Raw genomic sequence first — 20,576 nt, forward strand, 5'->3', positions numbered from 1 at the left:
GAAGTGATAGAGGGATTACATAGGACCTGCATATTCATAAAATCTTACTACTTTACTCATTGTAATACAAATAATAGTCTTAGTGTCAAAGTTATTTTAATTAAAATTATTTTGGTTAGGCACGTGGCTCACACCTGTAGTCCCAGCACTTTGGGAGGCCAAGGCGGGCAGATCACCTGAGGTCAGGGGTTCGAGACCACCCTGGCCAACATGGCGAAACCCTGTCTCTACTAAAAATACAAATATTAGCCAGGCATGATGGTGGGCGCTCAGGTGCTCAGTAGCTCCTAGCTACTCAGGAGGCTGAGGCAAGAGAATCACTTGAACCCGGGAGGCAGAGGTTGCAGTGAGCTGAGATCACGCCACTGCACTCCAGCCTGGGCGACAAGAGTGAGACTTCGTCTCAACAAAAAATACATAAATAAAATTATTTGAGTTCACAAATATGTAAATCATCAGCAGTTTATTACTTATTAAGTGCTGTTACTTAAAATTATAAAAACAAGTGCTTCCCATTGGATTAAGTCAAATAAGTTACTCCGGAACCTATTACTTTTCTTAGGCTAAAAAGTTAAGGGCCTATTGTTACCCAATTGGAAATTTTAAATCAATCCAACGATAAATGTCATTTTAGAACCAAGGAGAACTTTCAGATGCTTCCTTCGTGGATTCACTTAAAAAGGTGTAAATAAGAAGTCTCATTGTTTAGCTGAAGGAAGACAGAGTGATGGGAGAGCAGTTTATTGGTAAAATTCAAAAATATCATAACTGTCATACTTTTGTACAAATAGACCATGAAACCGTGTTGATTAATGTCATGTCAATTAGGGGTACACATACTGAAAATTGCACAGCTGGCCTTAACCTGGATGATATACTCCAATTACTGGAAGATATGTCACCTCATACTTGGAATTACATCATTAAGCATAGCAGTGTTGAAAAAAAAATAGAAGCCAAGTATTAGATTTCAACTGCACATTGAATGGGGCTTCATAGAATCTAATACCAAAAGTTGGAACTTAAGAATAATTAAGACATTACCAGAAAGTGCAGCACTGTGGAATCATAATTACACATTAGCAGATTTGCCCTCATCACCAGACATGCTCTGTTAGTTAAAATGATAGTTGAAAAGGCTCTCAAATTTAAAAAAATTACTCATTTAATATTTTTATTGACACACTGTAATGACACATGTACATGTTCATAGGATACAATTGGATGTTTTGATACATATCTATGCCGTATAATAATGATCCAGTCAGGGAAGCGTGTGTATCCATCACCCCATGCGTTTGTCCTTTCTTTGTGGCGAGAACATTCAAAAGCCTCTCTTCTAGCTACTTTGTAATATACAATATTTTACTGTTAACCGTTTAACCATAGTCACCCTACTATGCAATACAACAACAGAATTCAGTTCTTCTATCACATTATAACTTTGTTTCCATTGGCCAGTCTCTCCCCTGTCCATCCTCCTCCCCTCCCCAGTCTCTGGGAACCACTATTCTGCTCTCTGCTTCTATGATATCAGCTTCTTTTTTAGATTCCATGCTTGACTGAGATCATGCGATATTTGTCTTTCTGTGCCTGGATTAGTTTACTTAGCATGATGTCTTCCAGGCTCATGCATGTTAGCACAAATGACAGGATTTCATTTTTCTTAAGTGGCTGAATAGTATTCGGTTTTGTAGATGTGTTACATTTTCTTTATCCATTCATCTGTTGTTGGACACTTACATTGATTCTGTATCTTGGCTATTGTAAATGTGCTACAATAAACATGTGAGTGCAGGCATCTCTTTGACTTGCTGATTTAATTTTTGTTGGATATATACCTAGGAGTGGGATTGCTGGATCACATGGTAACTATTTTTAATTTTTTGAGTAATCAACATACTGCTTTCCATAATGGCTGAACTAGTTTATAATCCCATGAACAGTATGTAAGTGTACCCTTGCCAACATGTTTCCTTCTCTTTTTGACAATAGCCATTCTAACTGGAGTGAGGTAGTATCTCACTGTGGTTTTGATTCACATTTCTCTGATGATTCATGATGTTTAGCATTTTTTACATATCTGTTGGTCATTTGTATGTCTTGTTTTGAGAAATGTCAAGTAACGTCTTTTGCCCATTTTAAACTCAGGTTACTTCGGTTCTTTTCTTTGCTTGTTTGTTTTTTGCCGTTGAGTTGTTGCAGTTTCTTATATTCTGGATGTTAGCCACTTGTCAGGTGTATCATTTTTAAATATCTTCTCCCAGTCTATAATCTCTGCAGTCTCTTAATATTAATTATTTGTCTATTAATATTAATTTACCTATTTTTGGTTTTGCTGCCTGTGCATTTGAGGTCTTATTTTAAAAATTCTTGCCCAGCCCAATATTGTGAAGCATTTCACCTATGTTTTCTTCTAGTAGTTTCATAGTTTCTGGTTTTACATTTAAGTCTTTAACCCATTTTGAGTTGATTTTTGTGTATGTTGAGAAGTAGGGGTCTAGTCTCATTCCTCTGCATGTGGTTATCAATTTTCTCAGCACTACCTATTAGAAAGACTGTCTTTTCCCTAATGTAAGTTCTTGGCACTTTTGTTGAAAATAAGTTGGCTGTAGGTGCATGAATTTATTTTTGGGCTTTCTATTCTGTTCCATTAGTGTAGTGTCTGTTTTTCTGCTAGTACTGTGCTGTTTTGGTTACTCTAGCTTTCTCATATATTTTGAAGTCACATAGTGTGATGCCTTTAGTTTTGTTCTTTTTGCTCAAGAATGCTTTGGCTACTAAGGGTTTTGTTGTTGTTGTTTTCATACAAATTTTAATATAGTTTTCTATTTCTATGAAGAATGTATTGATATTTTGGCAGGGATTATAGTAAATCTGTAGATCACTTTGGATAGTATGGCCATTTTAACAGTATTAATTCTTCTAACTCATGAGCATGAGATATATTTTCACTTATTTGTGTCCTGTTCAATTTCTTTAATCAAAGTTTTATAGTTTTCAGTGTAAAGATCTTTCATCTCTTTGGTTCAGTTTATTTCTAAGTATGTAACATTTTGTAGCTATTAATATTATAAATAGAATTGTTTTCTTGATTTGTTTTTCAGCCAGTACATTTTTGTGTAGATAGTGTATAGAAATGCTACAGACTTTTGTGTGTTGATTTGATGTCCTGCAATATTATTGAATGTATTTATTAATTCTAACAGGCTTTGTTTTGTGTGTGGAGTCTTTAGAGCTGCCCATTGATATGATCATGCCATCTGCAAACAGAGACAATCTGACTTTCTCCTTTCCAGTTTGAATGCCTTTTGTTTTTGTTTCTTACCTAATCACTCTGACAAGGACTTCCAGTACTATGATGCATGGAAGTGGCGAACGGTGGGCATCCTTGTCTTCTTCCTGACCTTAGAGTAAAAGCTATTAGCTTTCCCTTGTTCAGTATGATATTAGCTATGAGTTTGCCATGCATGGCTTTTATTGTGTTGAGGTACACACCTTCTAATTTGTTGAGAGGTGTTTTTGTTTTTTTTTAAATCATGCATGGATGTTGAATTTTATCAAATTATTTGCAGCATTTATTGAAATGATTATATGACTTTTATCCTTGATTCTATTAATGTGATGCATCACATTTATTTATTTGCGTGAATTAAATCATCCTTGCATCCCTAGGATGAATCCTATTTGATCATAGTGAGTAATCTTTTCTTTTAAATTATCCTTTAAGTTCTGGGGTACATGGGCAGAACATGCAGGTTTGTTACATAGGAATACACATGCCATGGTGGTTTGATTCCTCCATCAGCCTGTCATGTACGTTAGGTATTTATCATAATGCTATCCCTCCCCTAGTCCGCCACCCCCCAACATGCCCCGGTGTGTGATGTTCCCCTCCCTGTGTCCGTATGTTTTTGTGAATGATCTTTTTAATGTGCTGTTGAATTTCTAGTATCTTGTTGAGAATTTTGGCATCTATGTTCATCAGGGATATTGGCCTCTAGCTTTCTTTTGTTGTTGTGTCCTTGTCCAGTTTTGCCGGCCTAGTGAAATGCATTTGGAAGTATTCCTTCTTCTTTAATTTTCTGGACTAGCTTAAACCTGGAGCATTTTTTGTTTGTTTGTTTTGTTTTGGTTTTTGATAGGAGACTTTTTGTTGCTAATACAGTTTTCTCACTCATTTTTGGTCTTTTGGGATTTTCTCTGTCTTCATAATTTAATCCAGGTAGGTCGTACATGTCCAGGCATTTATCTGTTTTTTTCTGTGTTATCAAATCTGTTGGCATGTAATTGTTCACAATCATCTCTAATGTTTTTGTCTCCTTTTTCATCTCTGATTTTATTCAATTGAGTCTTCTCTCTTTTGTCCTTAGTCTTGCAAAAGGTTTATTGATTTGTGTATTTTTTCAAAAAACATGCTTTTCATTTTGTTGATTATTAGAATTGGTGTTTAGTCTCTGTGGTGTTTGTTTCTGTTCTTAGCTTTATTGTTTTCTTCCTTCTACTAAGTTTGAGTTTAGGTTATTTTTGTTTTTCTAGTTCCTTGAAGTACATCATTAGGATGTTTATTAGAAATTTTTCATTATGTGTGTGTGTGTGTGTGTGTGTGTGTGTGTGTGTGTTTATTGCTATAAACTCCTTCTTATAACTTCTTTTGATGTGTTCCATAGGTTTTGGTAGGATGTGTTTCCATTCTCATTTGTCTCAAGGAAATTTTTAATTTGCCCTTTAATTCCATTAAATTGTTGATTGACTGGTTTAGGAGCATGTTGTTTAATTTCCATGTATTTGTAAGGTTTCCAAAATTTTTCTTGTTGATTTCTAGCTTCATAGCATTTTTGTCAGAAAAGATACTTGATGCTGCCTCTGACTTCTTAAATTTGTTAAGACTTGTTTGTGGCCTAACGTGTAATCTATCCTGGAGAATGTTCTGTTTGCAGTTGAGAAGAATGTGTGTTCTGAAGATGTGGGATGGAATGTTCTATAGATGTATGTTAGGTCCCTTTGGTTTGGAGTGCAGTTTCAGTCTGATGTTTCCTTATTAATTTCTGTCTGGATAATTTGTCCATTCTTGAAAGGGGGGTTGAAATTCCCTACTATTTATATATTATAGTCTATGTCTTCCTTTAGGTCTAATAATAATTTCCTTTATTCAAAAATTTGTTTATATGACTCTTCTTGGAAATGTTCTTGGAAATGTTGCAAGTGTATGGACAAAGGAATAGATCAGGATCATAGCATGGAATACACTTGATGTGAAAATGCTTATTTTTACAAAATAAAAAGGGTCACAGCACCTGTGGTTTTAAATCCACCAGGTTCCAAGCTGTATCGCTAATTTCAGGACTTTAGCCAGCTAAGGTACTTTTTTCGAACACTTTAGCTTCCTTGGAGTTTCTTTTTGAGCTTCTTATTCAACCGGTGGACATTTGGATGTGTAAAGAATATAAAATGCGTTTTATGCCGTAACCACATATTGCAGAGTACTTGATGTAAAATCCTTTAGTGCTTAAGATGGCGGAGCAGATTTTTTCCACAGCTAATTCTATTCTCAGCAAACTAGTTCATGTTTGAGAGCAAACCCAGCCCTATTGCCACATTGTGGAGCCTCCTGTAAAACCACATGAATAATGCACCTCATCTCATCTGGCTCTCTAGAGATTGGCAGCTAGGAAACCTGCTCAGGTTGCCCCGTGCAGCCGCCCCTCCTGGCCTGCCTCTCTCTTGTCCTGTGTCGAGTTTGCTCAGTCCCCTCATCTTAAGGTAAAGAAGTAAGTCCACCGCAAATACATTAGCATTCTCCACCCAACCGCCCTATTTCCATTTTTATGGAAAATTCTATTCATTGACCTTCCCTTAGGTCCTTTCTGTCTTCAATTGAAGGAGGTTCTGCTACATTTCTTTCTGAGGAAGAAGCCAAAGAAAATGATAACACAAATTTTGAGGAATATTAAGACGGGGCCAATTATCTAGGTAGTAGGGATTTAACCAGTTACACTCTGTATCACCTTAATTATTTTTTTTTGCATTTCTGCCACACATATTGCACTTCAAAATGTGTAGGTTTTATTAAGCAGGCATGGCCTCACCTCTAGTGCCCAACAGTGGAGGAGACAGGGCGTAAAACATGTGGACCCTGGAGACCACTGCTGCATTTCAGCCCCAGACCTGCCCACTGTCCTGTTACTGCTCTTCTGTGTGAGGGTAATGTTAGTGACAGCAGCACCTGCCATGTAGGCTGTTGTGAGCCTTAAATGAGAATTTAATGCTCGTGTATAGAAGCCCCTAAGAAGGTAGTTGGCACAATAGGAAGCTCCAAATACACGTAGCATTTATTATTATCCTTTTCCCATTGACAGCTAAAAATGTGCTTGGAATGATTTTTTAAAAATGGCTGTGTATCCTCTTCCTCATTCCTCATGACTGTAGTTATACATACTATAAATTAGAGGGAAACTAAAGGTACATATAAATAGATATAAATATATGCATATGTAGGGTTAAACATGAGATTATTTTCCCTTCCATTTTATTAATTCACTTATTTACTTTTTAATTTTTATACCAAGTTCTACAAATCTACTGAAATCCATTATGCTGTACATCGCAATAACATTCTTAGTAGCAGCCATTGCTGATTATTAAACAGGATCCTTTCTGTTAATCATTTTTTAGCTGCTTATTTATATTATGAAGACGTAATGAGGAGCTTGCATTTTTTCAAATTATACTTACATAAAAGTCTCTCTGCCCATTACAAGGCTATTGGTTAAGATAGGTATAGTCACCACTGTCATAAAAATGTTATTCAAAGTTCCAACATGATCATAGTACCTCATACCTCATCTTGAATTTTTTTTTTTTTTTTGAGACAGAGTCTCACTCTGTTGCCCAGGCTGGAGTGCCGTGGTTTGATCTCAGCTCACTGCAATCTCCACCCCACAGGTTCAAGTGATTCTACTGCCTCAGCCTCCCGAGTAGCTGGGATTACAGGTACCTGCCACTGCGCCCAGCTAATTTTTGTATTTTTAGTAGAGGCGGGGTTTCAACATCTTGGCCAGGCTGGTCTTGAACCCCTGACCTTCTGATCCGCCCGCCTTGGCCTGCCAGAGTGGTGGGATTACAGGTGTGAGCCACTGTACCTGGGCTGAATTTTTTTTTAAGTTCTGGGGTGCATGTGCAGGATGTGCAGGTTTGTTATATAGGTAAACATGTGCCATGGTGGTTTGCTTTACCTGTCAACCCATTACCCAGTATTAAACCCCACATGCATTAGCCATTTATCCAAATAAAGAGCTTTCCTTTTAAAATTATTTCAAGGATATAACAAGAATAAAACTCTGAAAACTATTTAAGAGTAGGATTTTACATCATGTTCTCTTTCAAATACATCTACAATATCTTCATGCACATGATCCCACATTCAGTTTGAAAACCAATGTGACAGGTATGCTTGACCTGTCCTGGTGTTTTCAGTGTCTTATTTTCCAATCAAAGCAGGGAAAATAAGATCAACACCAATGATAATTATTTTATTACTACTAAGAATCATGCATTAAATTCCTCTCCCACAAAGATAGTAATGTATGAAATTATTTCAAATTTCATATGTTTAAATTTGCCCTTGAGTATGCTTCCATTGAATTTAGCATGGATCAGCTTGTGCTGAGTACAGAAAATTGGAAAATGTTTATAGTTCAGTTCTTGGTGATGACTCTCTTGGATATATGCCTTATCGGGTGCTAAAGATGCCCCATCCCTAAAGAAATGGAGGTGAATTTCTTTTAAGAGTATGTAGGCCATTTTCTTGGACCCATTGTCATCTAAGCCATTCTTATTTTCTGAGCTTTCAGGGGGACATTCTTTAATTACTTTCTTATATGCTTATTTTATATTTCCATAATGTGTAAATGTGCTTTATGTTTTCATATTTATCTGTATATGCAGGATACTTAAAGGCAAAGATAAATAATCCAAAAAGTAGTGTTTTTTTCTTCTTCTTTATTGAACATGACTTTATATTCCCCCTACCAAGTTTCTGTGTGCCCAGATTATTGTATTTTATTCTGTTCTTTTTCTCCATTGTCAGTAAATAATGCTTGTAATCATCTATTATAAAGCAGAATATTTAACTTTATATGAAAGAATGCCTCTTCCCCTTTTTCAAACAAATATAGCATAGAAACATAAAACATCTCTTTATTTTTCCTGTATAAACTAGGTCTTTATTTGTGCAGCTCTGCAGAAAACAAACAGATAATTTCATGAAAGCATAGGTGTCTTTTGAAGTATCAAGTCAGCTGCTGAAGTGGCTACTTGTTAAATCTCCCAAAGCCACCATTGATACAGTTCATTGAATTCTAAGAGCTTATTGAGGGAGAAGGGGCTGTTTGCAGAGCAGGTGAGATGAGAGAGGAGTGTGTTTACAGAGCTGCTGAAGCACATTCCGTCTCTAGTGTTTGCCCTGAGTAGGTTCAATTGGGTAGAGTAACCCTACAAGGAGAATGGTTTGGTCAACTGAGCTGTAAAACGCAAATAAGGAAAAGTGTTCAACAGTCCAGAAATTCAGGGAAAAAAATGTATTAAATGGAAGTCTTTTAATAGTGTGACCGATATTAATTTATCCATATTAACAGAGAGCCAAGGGTTACATAAGCCACGTCAAGGTCTAAATAGTTGGGACCAGATGGGAGACTTGAACCCTGAATCTTTGCAGCATTTTATTCAATGCCATATGCACATATCTGTTTTCTAATATTGATTGATTTCAAAGTTGTTAATGGTAATAATAAGAGCTCATTTATTTAATGTTCTCTACATATTAGATTTTTAATGATTTTCATTCATTTAAAGTAATTGTTTTTTATATACACTTTTACAAAGTAAGGTATTATATTGTTACATTACTAATGTTTGGTTTGAGATCCATTAGATTCTCATACATTTTCTTTTTTATGATTATATAACCTGCCCTTGAATACAGTGTGTTTTTCTCTCCATTTTTACTAGTATTTTACATTATTTTAATTGCATAGATTAGTCTCTAACTTATTTTACTATAACAGCACCAATTTGGATTCCAGTTTTATATTTTGAAATTCTCATCAGCTGTTTTATTTATTATGACCTAAAAGAAGCTTAAACCATGGATTTGGGAATGACATTTCTAAAAGGCCAATTGTCAAGGCTGAAACTACACATGTGATTGTGTTTTTTTAAAAGACATAATCTTTTTGAAAGTTGTTTGCTCATCTTAGATTTCATATCTCAACCTCTTTTTCATAATAGTGATATCACTCTTTAAACTAAGATGTAAAACAAACCAAAATAGGAACAGTATAACATTCATAAACTTTCTCCTACCTTTTCTTCCTCTGTGCATACCAAGATGTTGTCTTCCTGTTTCTGCTTAATTAATTGAATTTCTCACCCTATTTTCACATTTTGAATGAGTCCCTCTTACATTATTCACAATTTTTTGTCTGCTGCTTGGCAGTATTTTTCTTAAACTCTTTCTTGTGTATATATTTTTTTTACTTCATGATCCTTTGAGAGTTTTTTGTGTGGGTAGTCAAATGGTTCTCCTTACCTACTCTGTTTTTTTTTTTTTTTTTTACAAAAAGATTTCTTTAGATTTTAATATTATTTCCTGATCTCTGACACTTTAATCATTGTATTTAATATATTAATAGCAAATAATTTTTTATAGAAGAGCATTTCTTTTCTGAAAGCCATTTCAGCAAGATTAAATGTTGATGCTTAGTTTCCTGAATGGAAAAAAAATGCACATCTATGAAAAATGCCAGATGTTCTTAGTTTTCTCCATTTGTCCTGGATTCTCTGACTAGCTTATCACAACCCGTAGAAAATGAAATTTTGTTTACCTCTTTACATTTGTTCATCCAAGAGTACGACTTGCCTAAATTTTAAACCCCTTTCACCATAATTAAGGCACACTGCATAAATTTTAAAATGTGAATTTTAATTACACGTGCTGATAATACTTTGGAGAAAAGATAAATCCTCAAATACTTGCATAAAGACATAAAGCAGATTTTCCGACAGTGCTATTAATGTTTATTAGCCTAATCTGATTATTTTGAGACTTAACACATCAGGGAAATCTTCATTATTTCAAAATATTTTTCCTCTGGGAAATGTGTGCTTTTTGTGTATGAAGTTTCTCTTAAATGTGTTTGTCATTTTTGTCATGTTATGGAACCTACTTTTCTAAATTTTTGTAATTCTAAGATGAAGTATTTAAAGTTCATTGGCAAAGAAAAGCCCCGAACTCTTAAGTCAATCTCAGTATTACAGTGTATTCCTCCAGTTCACTTTGCAACTTTTCATCATTTCAACACAATTTCCTTACCTCTTTTGATAATTATTTTCTCAGAGTGATGTAATTTCCTTTGTGTCTGATTTGGCATATGTCCCCTATTGTAAAAGAGGATAAAATAAGCTGTATCATTGGCCACTAAGAAATGGTCAGGAAGTCTGGGTGGTGAAGTGTAATTGATAATTGGAACCTAATTCCATATAGAGCATCTGTGGCATAAATGGACCTATCTAGCCACAGGCTGTATTGTTGATATGAAATCTGCTGTATAGCCCCAGAAATCAAGTGGGCTGTCTACTCTTGATCATGGCTATCAGCCACTAAGGCAGTTAATAACTGCTATTTTCATTGTATGTGTCAACCAAACTTTGGATGTCAAATATATTTTGAGAACTAGATAAAAATAATGACATGAAAGGATCTAAAAAGAATCCAAGAAGGAAACAGAAAATTGAAATTCAATTTGAAAATAGTCAAACTGATTTTAGTAACTAGTGTAAAATCTTCTCAAAACAATTTAGACACATTGAAAAGATGCAAATACTTTCGGAAAAGCTAAGTCAGCTCCTTATTTTGTCTGCCTTGCAGTTGGGTTGGTTTTTGCCTCCTTCTCCCTTCACCAAATGTGTTTGTTCCTGTGACAGCTTCACTTGAAAAAGAGGCATAGAAAAATCTTTCGGGAGTTACTTTACAGCAGCTAGAGCAGTCCTGCATTGAATGTTCTGGTGCTAATTGGAGACATGAACCCCACCTCTCCCCACCTCCACCCGCATGCATGCACTCCCTCTCACTACTTCTTCTTTTCTTTGATTCAGGAAAATTAACTACATTACTAAATTTGTTTTACACCCTTCATAAAGTTAATGTAACATTACCTGAACTCATTCTGAACGTTGTTAACTTGAGCACCAAAGAACTAACTTCCCATGCCTCCTTAGAAAATATTCATTATATTTCTTCTGAGTTTTACTTCTGCGCAAAGTTGACATTGCAGCTGAGCACACACCTTCTCTTGGATGTGGGTAACAGAACACACAACAGATGCATTCCCCCCATACCTGAAAGGTTTGTCTCTGAGGCATGCTGATTATCATTTGATTGGATAACATGGACTGCATTGGTTTAAATATGATGGATTAATTTTGTTTATTCTTTTGAACCCCTATTTTTTATGTGTGTAACTTCCCCCGCCCCTGCCTAGACCTGGTTAACCGTTTCTGTGAGCAGGTCCTCAATTTGTTACTTTGTCCCTACTTTCCTGTCGTAGCCCCATCTTCCCCTGGTGTCGACTCCGTCCCCTTGCAGCGCACAGGCAGCCAGCATGGCCCGCAGAATGCCGCCGCGGCCACCTTCCAGAGGGCCAGCTATGCCGCAGGCCCGGCCTCCAATTACGCGGACCCCTACCGACAGCTGCAGTATTGTCCCTCTGTTGAGTCTCCGTACAGCAAATCCGGCCCTGCTCTCCCGCCCGAAGGCACCTTGGCCAGGTCCCCGTCCATTGATAGCATTCAGAAAGATCCCAGGTGGGTAAAAACCTTTTTCTTTCCCTATGATGTCTGAAGTGGTTTTGTAAGCGGGTGCTGCAATTTCTTTCACGTCATGTTGCATTTATGTCATTGGCTATTGAAGGGCTGGCTTTTCTTGGGTTGTATATTCTTTTGTTTGACTTGGAATGTGGGTATTTGCAGTGGATCCCTAGTGTCTTCTGTGGTTCACCACCAAAAACTAAAGATGTTCTTTTGATCAGAGTGTCTGTAGGTGCTTGACATTTAACTGTTTGATAAGATGTAGACCGGCCTCTTTAATGCAGGGGAAAGTGGGTACTGGAGGTGATGTCATTTGACCTCAGATATCATGGCCTACATATTTTATTGTCTCAGTGGAAGTATGCTTCATCATCATGTGCATTACTCTTTTTTTTTTTTTTTGTGACGGAGCCTTGCTCTGTCCCCCAGGCTGGAGTGCAGTGGGCGATCTTGGCTCATTACAACGTCCGCCTCCCGGTTCAACCGATTCTCCTGCCTCAGCCTCCCAAGTAGCTGGGATTACAGGCGCACACTACCACATTTGGCTAATTTTTTGCATTTTGGTAGAGACGGGTTTCACCTTCTTACTCAGGCTGGTCTGGAACTCCTGAGCTCAGGCAATCTGCCCACCTCAGCCTCTCAAAGTTCTAGGATTACAGGTGTGAGCCACCGCGCCCCGCTGTACATTGCTATCTATCATATTGCAAAGGAGTGCACCTGCCAAGTTATGGTAACATTGAAAATTTAGAAATTTTATATGACCTTCATTTCTCTATGTCTGGAAATAAACATTACAGTGAATTTGTTTACAGACTGATGAAATCTTGAACATAATATATTAAAGAAATTGTTGTTATGGAGGTGTTGTTTTTGTTGTGATTGTTGGTATTTTGTGGCTTTTTTTTTTTTTTTTACTTTTTTCCATCAGTGGCAAGGGGTTTAGCACTGCTCTGCTTCTAAAGTTGGATTTGAGTCCCTGTAGAGTTAAGTGATGCTTTATGTTTTATTCATAGCCATTGGATTTATGCTGATAGAGTCCCATAAATATATATCTGCACCTGTGAATACTATTGATATGTCAGATTGCTGGTATTTCTTTATGGTAGGGCAGGTGGCTTGACTCTGATGTTGTACTTAAAATTCATCTCAAAGATTTTTCAGTGATGGAGCATGCAAGTTCCTGTGTACTGTATTGAGGGGTTGGCATAGCTTCTTTTGCAAAAAGAAATCACTTCTGCAAATATAAAAGGCAGAATGGGATCATTTTATGGTTTTCTTTGAGACAGCTACTTCAGTACAGTTCAAACCTGCTTGGAGGGTCCGTGTTAAATATTGTATTTGGTATAACACCATCGTAAAAGTGAATTGTAGTAAGTGCTTACTGTTATCTACCAGAAATCAGAAGCATTCTTATGTTTACTATGTTCAGTGTCCTGCTTATCTAGATTTTCAGTCTCGACAGCACTGTTTATAGTCTTGGTCCTGAAACCTGCCCCAGATTCTTAAGTATTCTTGGCGTGTATGGCAAGCGTATTCATCAGAAAATACCTCAACATATTCTCTATTTTTAAATAATCTTTCTTGATGTGTTACTGAAAATGTACAGAAATGGAATAATAATGAACCCTTAAGAAATTCTAAAAGACAAAAATATATAACTGAATTGACGCTTATATTTAACATTGTAGGTTTAAATTGACAATAAACATTTTCTCTACAATGAAAATACTTTAAATTTTCCTATTAGGGAATTTAGCTTAATAAGACACCAAATTATATTTTTGTAGCTGGAGCCTAGCTTCCTTATTTTATACTGTGTATTAAATGCATTTTATTTTATTAAATGGCATATCATTTGAATTTTATATTATTGTCATTTTTACAGCCTTTTTTCTTCTCTCAATATATTGAAATAGCTCTTACCTTTTCAAGTTATGGATTGTGTCACTTATATATAGAGTGCCTACTATAAACCAAAAAATAAAAATACCAATAAGAAGAGTTAGAATGAATAAGAGAATATTGGCCACTAAGCTTTTGTATGTGTCAAATTTGTATGCAAATTAGTGCTATATGAATTATAAGTTCACCGCTAATTTCAAGGATACTAGATATTGGCATCATGCAAAATGTATGGAGCATAAACTATAGTAACGCCTTTCTTGTCAGGTTTTCTTAAAATGAAGGAATATCTCAACATGTTTTTATTTAATGAAGAGATATGCTAAATTTAAAATTCAGCCCAGAATATAGGACCTCTTTTAAAACAATATTTTTGTATTTTCCTTTAAATATTATATTTTGATTCCTTGTAGGTGCATATTACCAGAACTAATATATTTAACTTCTAGAACTCACAATTATTTATCTTGGCATTATGGCCTATGATGTAAACCTTTTCAATATTTTCAAGCTTTTTAAATATATATACATATATTTAAGAGAATTTGTTAACATTTCATTTACCATTAAACACTAGACTGTGTAAGCCTCTTTATCATTATAAACATATGTTTATAGCACATTACAATCTTCAGAATAGGCTTACTTACATCTTTAATGTAATCCTTTGTGAGTAGAAACTGATATTCCATATTTAATGCCTTAAATAAATGCAGAATCTGAATGTTAAATGACTTCTTGAAAATGCATTGCTGCCAGGTGAGTACGTGGGCTTATGTCTACATTGTTAGCACATGTTGAATCTACACTGTGGCACATGTTGGCATGAACATTTTTATGTCTTTACAAAAAATAAAAAGGAAAAACAGTATATTTATGGTTTTTTGCAGAGGATGAATGGTAGCACCGGTATGTGTGTAGGAGTTGAGAAGAATGAAGGAAATTGTCCAAGTAGCTCTGGCATCCCTGATCATTGCTTATTGGATGTGTGGTCTTTGTTGTATTTTTTATTTCTAGCATCTACCTTATTTTTTTTTTTATTGTAGACCAGTATCTCTTCTCTGTTAAAGAATTTTAGTATTATTCAGTGAGAATTGTTTAAGCAAATACAGCATTTTAAAATAATAATAATATGAAGTCATGACAGTTCTACTTGAAACCAGAGAAGCCATGTTGGTTTTCTGTCACTCTGAGTCATAGGATACAAAAGGATTGGTTCTGAGGGCTTGGGGTCTTCCTGTGGATGATTGGCTCAGTCATTTAGATTGTGCAAAGCTTTGGTCTTTTCTCTTTTGACTAATCATCCGATGTTCCTACAAAAAGTCTCTTATCCAACATAAATCCCCTATCCAATTTTATTTGTAAAGCCAGCAGTTACTGAGAAAATAATTTTTAAACATATAAAATTCACTTCACAGCTCTATTTGCTAAGAAAATTTTATTTTGTAATTGTATGTTATTTTCTATAAAATGTGAATCTCTTAAGGATTGTTACCCTAGCTAAAATATTTGTGGGTACTACACCAAACATTGAGTTCTATAACCTGTTGTTTTTAAACATGAAAGTCAAATATAACTCTTATATTATATGAAAGAGGTTATCAGTCACATTGGTAGTGATAAGTCACAAAAGCATTCTTATTTTGAAAATTTGATTGATGAAACAAATGGAAATAAACACAGCAAGACTGATATACCCAGATACACTAAAGGTATTATAAATGTCTGTCAAATAGCAAAAGTCATGGCTAAGACATCTTATTGACATAATGTATAAATTGTAGCAGTAATCGCAACTTTTAATCATGTTTGATTACTGTCTTTTTGAGATGTTGTAATCCTTTGTGTATACTATCTCAATAGCAACTTTTCAAACATGCTAAAAGAATCTCCCTTTTTGTGAGTGTGATTTACAATAGAACACTATCTTCTATTTTGTTATTCATCATAGCAGGAAAATACGTATAATGGCACATTTTTAATGCTGATTTTGGGCCCAAATTAGCAGCTGCACTTTCAATCAGCTCTATCAAACTCACTCCATGGAGGTGTTTCATTTCAAACCACAATATTTGACTAATAGTATGAAAATATGCACTTTTAAGGAATTATTTATACATGCCAATTATATTTTATATGCTGTTTTGAAATATTAACAAGTATTCTTATTGTTGGACATTCTATTAAATCTCATTAATGAATATTACTTATAAATAGTTTATTTCTAGGTAAACCTTGGTAAAGAATGTTTTCCAAATGCTGCTTTTTTCATTACCTGCTCACAACACATGTGTACACATGGATACACACACACACAGTGAATTGAATGCTCAGGAAATAAAGTATACTATAAAAATGCTTTTATTTTATTTTTTGAGAGAAGTTTTTGCCCTTTCACCCAGGCTGGTGTGGAGTGGTGTGATCCTAGCTCACTGCAGCCTCCAACTCCCAGGATCAATTGATCCTCCCACCCCAGCCTCCTAAGTAGGTGGGACTACAGGTTTGCCACAAGACTGGCTAATTTTTAAAGTTATTTTAATTTAATTTTATTTTTTTAGAGAAGGGTTCTAGCTATGCTGCCTAGGCTGGTCTTGAACACCTGGGCTCAAGTGATCCTCCTGCCTTGGCCTCCCATAGGGTTGGGATGACAAACATGAGCTGTAGTGTCTGGCATAAAAATGCTTTTAAAAAGATGAAGACTGGAAGAATATTTATAAGATATTAAAGTGTAAACAGTGTTATATAACTTAAGTTACCATGTAACTCAAATAACATGGCTGAAATGTTTGTATTAAACCACATACCATATTTTTCAGAGTCTAGTTCTCTCAGATGATGAATCTCTGGGTAGTTTGCTTTTAACTTCAAATGCTCAATAATCATTTATTTAACTGAGGAAATGTCCAAGAGCAAAAATACTGGATTCACAATTTAAAGACTTCTAGAATTTGAAGAGTACTAGAGGTTGTTTATCAGTTAAGCTAATAGCAATTCCAATACCTTGCCATTCAGCCCCTGCTTAGATGCTTCAAGCAAGGTAGCAACAGGCCCCCTCACCATCTCTTGAACCATTTTATTTTTCTTTGAATAATCCAAGGCTTATACACTAGTTTATATTGATACAGAAATCTGCATCTTTTGTAAGTTCCTTCACTGAACTTGTTTCTGACCTATGAAATCATATGAGAATACACCTCTCCCTTTTTCAAAGAGTTGCCTTGGGAGACAGTTCCTACACCTTGCTCCCACGCCCAAGACTCCTGCCCCTGTGTTAGCTGCCGTTGTCCCAAGAGCTGTCACTTCTGGGCCCAACAGTGGCTGATGTCCCACCAAATTATGCTTCACACATCACCAGCAAGCATAGAGAGAGAACAAGTATTACCTTGGGCAAACCTGAGTTCACTATAGGTTTTATTGACAGTAAGATGACAACAATGTTTATAACAGTGTTGATGATAACAATGATAATGAAGTTAATTATTAAGTTCCATGCTTAGTGTTAAACATTTTCTATTCATTGTTTAATCATCGCCTAATCCCTATCACATGACTTTTTATAATGCCTGTTTCACATATGGGGAAACTGAGTCATAGAAGCTGGAAACAGAATCCAAATCTGACTTTAAATCTCATGTTTCTAATTGCCGTGGACATTGATATGAACCAGAGCTGTAGAATCAAACAAAATGCCGAGTCTTTTCATAGGTGACTTCTGCAAAACCATGAATCACTGATTCTATCTGGAATATTTAATTTTCTTTTTGACATAAATGAAGAACTTTACATTCACTTCTTGTAGGGTGATTCCATTATTATATACGATAGAAATCTTTCCTGGGTCCCAATTTTGTTATGTAGTATAATTACTGTAAACATTGCTCCACATCCTTTGAAGTGGGAAAATCAGGCATGCGTGTCCTCGGTGAGGTTGTGTCCAGTCACAGCCAGAGCTGCCCCCAGGATGGAGTCTGCAGCCCTCACTCCTCAGGACCTCTTCCCCTGAATCCATCCTAGAATCTTCCAAGGGAAAGCCACCTAGAAGATAGGCATGCCTTACAATTCTGGAGGCTGGAAGTCTGAAATCAAGGTATCAGCAGGATCATTTCCCTTCAAAATGTCTAAGGGAAAATCCAATCTTGCTGGTTTCCGAGGCCCCAGGCATTCCTTGGCTTGTGGCTGCATCCCTCCAGTCTCTGCCTCCCTCTTCACTTGGCCTTCATGTTTGTCTTTTTGTCTCCTTGTCTCTGTCTCCTGTCTTCTTATGACACTAGTCATTGGATTTTGGGTCTACCCTCATCCAATGTGACCTCATCTTAACTACATCTTCAAAGTGCTATTCCTAATAAGGTCATATTCCGAGGTACTGAGGTAGATAGTGATTTTGGGAGGAACCCTGTTCAACTGACTGTGCATGTGTTAGGGTACTAATCTCCCATGCACACTATAGAACAGATGTTCCTGAACAGGATACATTCACTAGAAGCCATATTTCAAAGTTTAAATTTTATATTGCATTTTAATAATAAAAACCTGTCTTGAGAAAGAACAATGTGGTTAAATGTGCTTAGTCTGTGTACATTATCACTCTGCTTTTTTTTTTTTTTTGAGGTGGAGTCTTGCTCTGTTGCCCAGGCTGGAGTGCCATGATACAATTTCAGCTCACTGCAACCTCCACCTCCCAGGTTCAAGCGATTCTCCTGCCTTAGCCTCCTGAGTAGCTGGGATTACAGGTGTGCACCACCATACTCGGCTAATTTCTGTTTTTAGTAGACACGGGGTTTCACCATGTTGGTTAGGCTGGTCTCGAACTCCTGACTTCAGGTGATCCACCTATCTTCACCTTCCAAAGTGCTGGCCTTACAGGCATGAGCCACCGCGCCCAGCCTATCACTGCTTTTAACTGGTTAATGTGGCTGATGCACCTGACTACAAACATAGAAGATGGGTAAAGGTATCTGTTTTCTTGGCTCTTGAATATGCTTGTGCTTGTAGTGCTCTCTATTCCATTTTGAGAGTTACTGTAAAAGTGGATAATATAATCCCAAACCCCACATGTGCCACCACACCCCAGCAGTAACACAGTGCTCTCTGGAAGGATGGCACAAGCAAGAGCATCTCTGGCAACCCTTCCTGTATGGCTTCCACCAGTTCACGCCCTCCACTGCAGCTGGGGCTGTCCCAGAGAGTAAATGCCCTGGCACTTCATTGCTTTATTTCCTTTAGGTAAGCAAGTGAGTAGAAATTCAAGGGTTCTCTCCTCCCACTCATGGTCTTTCATAGTCTCCATGATGAAACCAGGAACTAAGATGTTGTTGTTTACTTAACTTTTGTCTCTGATGACTTACAAGTATTAACAGATCTATCATATGTGCTTCTTCGACTTTTCCAGAACTTCCTTTTTAACCTTTCTTCCTAAATGATAGCTGATGTTGCTCAGCCCCAGGGTGCATGCCATCCCTCAAACACAGGAATAGAGGGGGTGGCCTGTCTTGTTAAGGGAATTGAATACAAGAGGAAAGGGATTCTCAGCAAATTGTGATTCTGGGCGTGATCTCTGCACTAACCCCGCCCCATGGCCATGGATGTAAAATGAAAGTAACGAAAGCATGGAATATATTCAAACCTTGAGGTCCTTAGAATACTGCCTTGATTGGGGGGTCTGTATATAGCTGTGGCTTCAGTCACCCCACCACTGCTGCAGCCACTGCTCCTGCCCTTGCAGCAGCTTAGGAGAGAGGTACGGGCTGAGAGTGGCCTTGGGAGCCAGAGAAATGGAAGAAATGAGTGAAGGCATAGAGGCCATGAGCTGTCCTGTTGGAAAGACTGAAGGAAGCCCAGGAGCAGCTCCTGTGGCGTTCCCTGGTGGGAAGCGGGGAGTGTGAGTAGGAGGGGTCCACTGAGGCCTGAGCAGGGCAGGGCGACCTCAGCTGAGGAGGAAGGAACTGCGTACTCAGCCCTCATAGCCTAGGAGAATAGGAAGATGGGAGAGAAGACACTGATTCAAAAGGAGTTTTTTGTTTTACAAAACCTCCTTTTCAAGAGTCCTTTTATCAGTTTAAAAGAAAGTAGTGGGCCATGAGTGGTGGCTCACACCTGTAATCCCAGCACTTTGGGAGGCCAAGGCTGGCAGATCACAAGGTCAAGAGATCTGGACCATCCTGACCAACATGGTGAAACCCTGTTTCTACTAAAAATACAAAAGTTAGCTGGGTATGGTGGAGCACACCTGAATTCCCATCTACTCGGGAGACTGGGGCAGGAGAATCCCTTGAATCTGGAAGGTGGAGGTTGCAGTGAGCTGAGATGGCATCATTGCACTCCATTCTGGGTGACAGAGTGAGACTCCATCTCAAAACAAAAACAAAAACAAAAAACATTTGATTGCATTCCAAAATAACAACTCATTTCTAATGCTGCCTAAATATACCCACCTCATTTATACTAAGGCAGGTTCTGGCATAGGGACCTCCATGATATTATATGGTCAAGAGTAATGAGAGACAGGCAGTCACGGCCAATGCATATTCGTACCCAAAGAACCAGATACTTAATTCCTCATTAGCAGATATGCCATCCCTTGTGATGGCAGAAGTCTGTTTTTTGCTGCTTTGGTATACACACCTTCCTCTAGAGAATGAGCCCCTTTTCTTCGCAATCCATGTGCTATCAGTAAAACAGACTGTACCCCAAGTTCAGAAGGTGAGCGTGCAGCTCATACTTGGCCCAAGAGCTGACAACCCATGGGGCCCCCACTTTCTAGCCAGGGCCTCAGGGAGTGTGGAGGGTTCTGTGAAACCCAAGTTCCAGTC

The 20,576-nt window shown here is 37.2% G+C and overlaps 1 protein-coding gene across 13 annotated transcripts in view; it reads left to right on the forward strand.

Annotated features, from left to right (window-relative positions):
• Positions 1–20,576, forward strand: part of CTNND2 (catenin delta 2) — a 944,995-nt gene that overhangs the window by 552,899 nt on the left and 371,520 nt on the right. For all 13 annotated transcript variants that reach the window (XM_032278818.1, XM_032278821.1, XM_032278825.1 and 10 more), the window contains one exon: positions 11,607–11,862. In XM_032278818.1, coding sequence (XP_032134709.1) covers positions 11,607–11,862 — 256 coding nt within the window. The remainder of the gene's footprint in view (positions 1–11,606; positions 11,863–20,576) is intronic.

This window comes from Sapajus apella, unplaced genomic scaffold, assembly GCF_009761245.1.
Source record: "Sapajus apella isolate SASKATOON/1434 unplaced genomic scaffold, GSC_monkey_1.0 scaffold11, whole genome shotgun sequence".
Taxonomy (NCBI): Eukaryota; Metazoa; Chordata; class Mammalia; order Primates; family Cebidae; genus Sapajus; species Sapajus apella.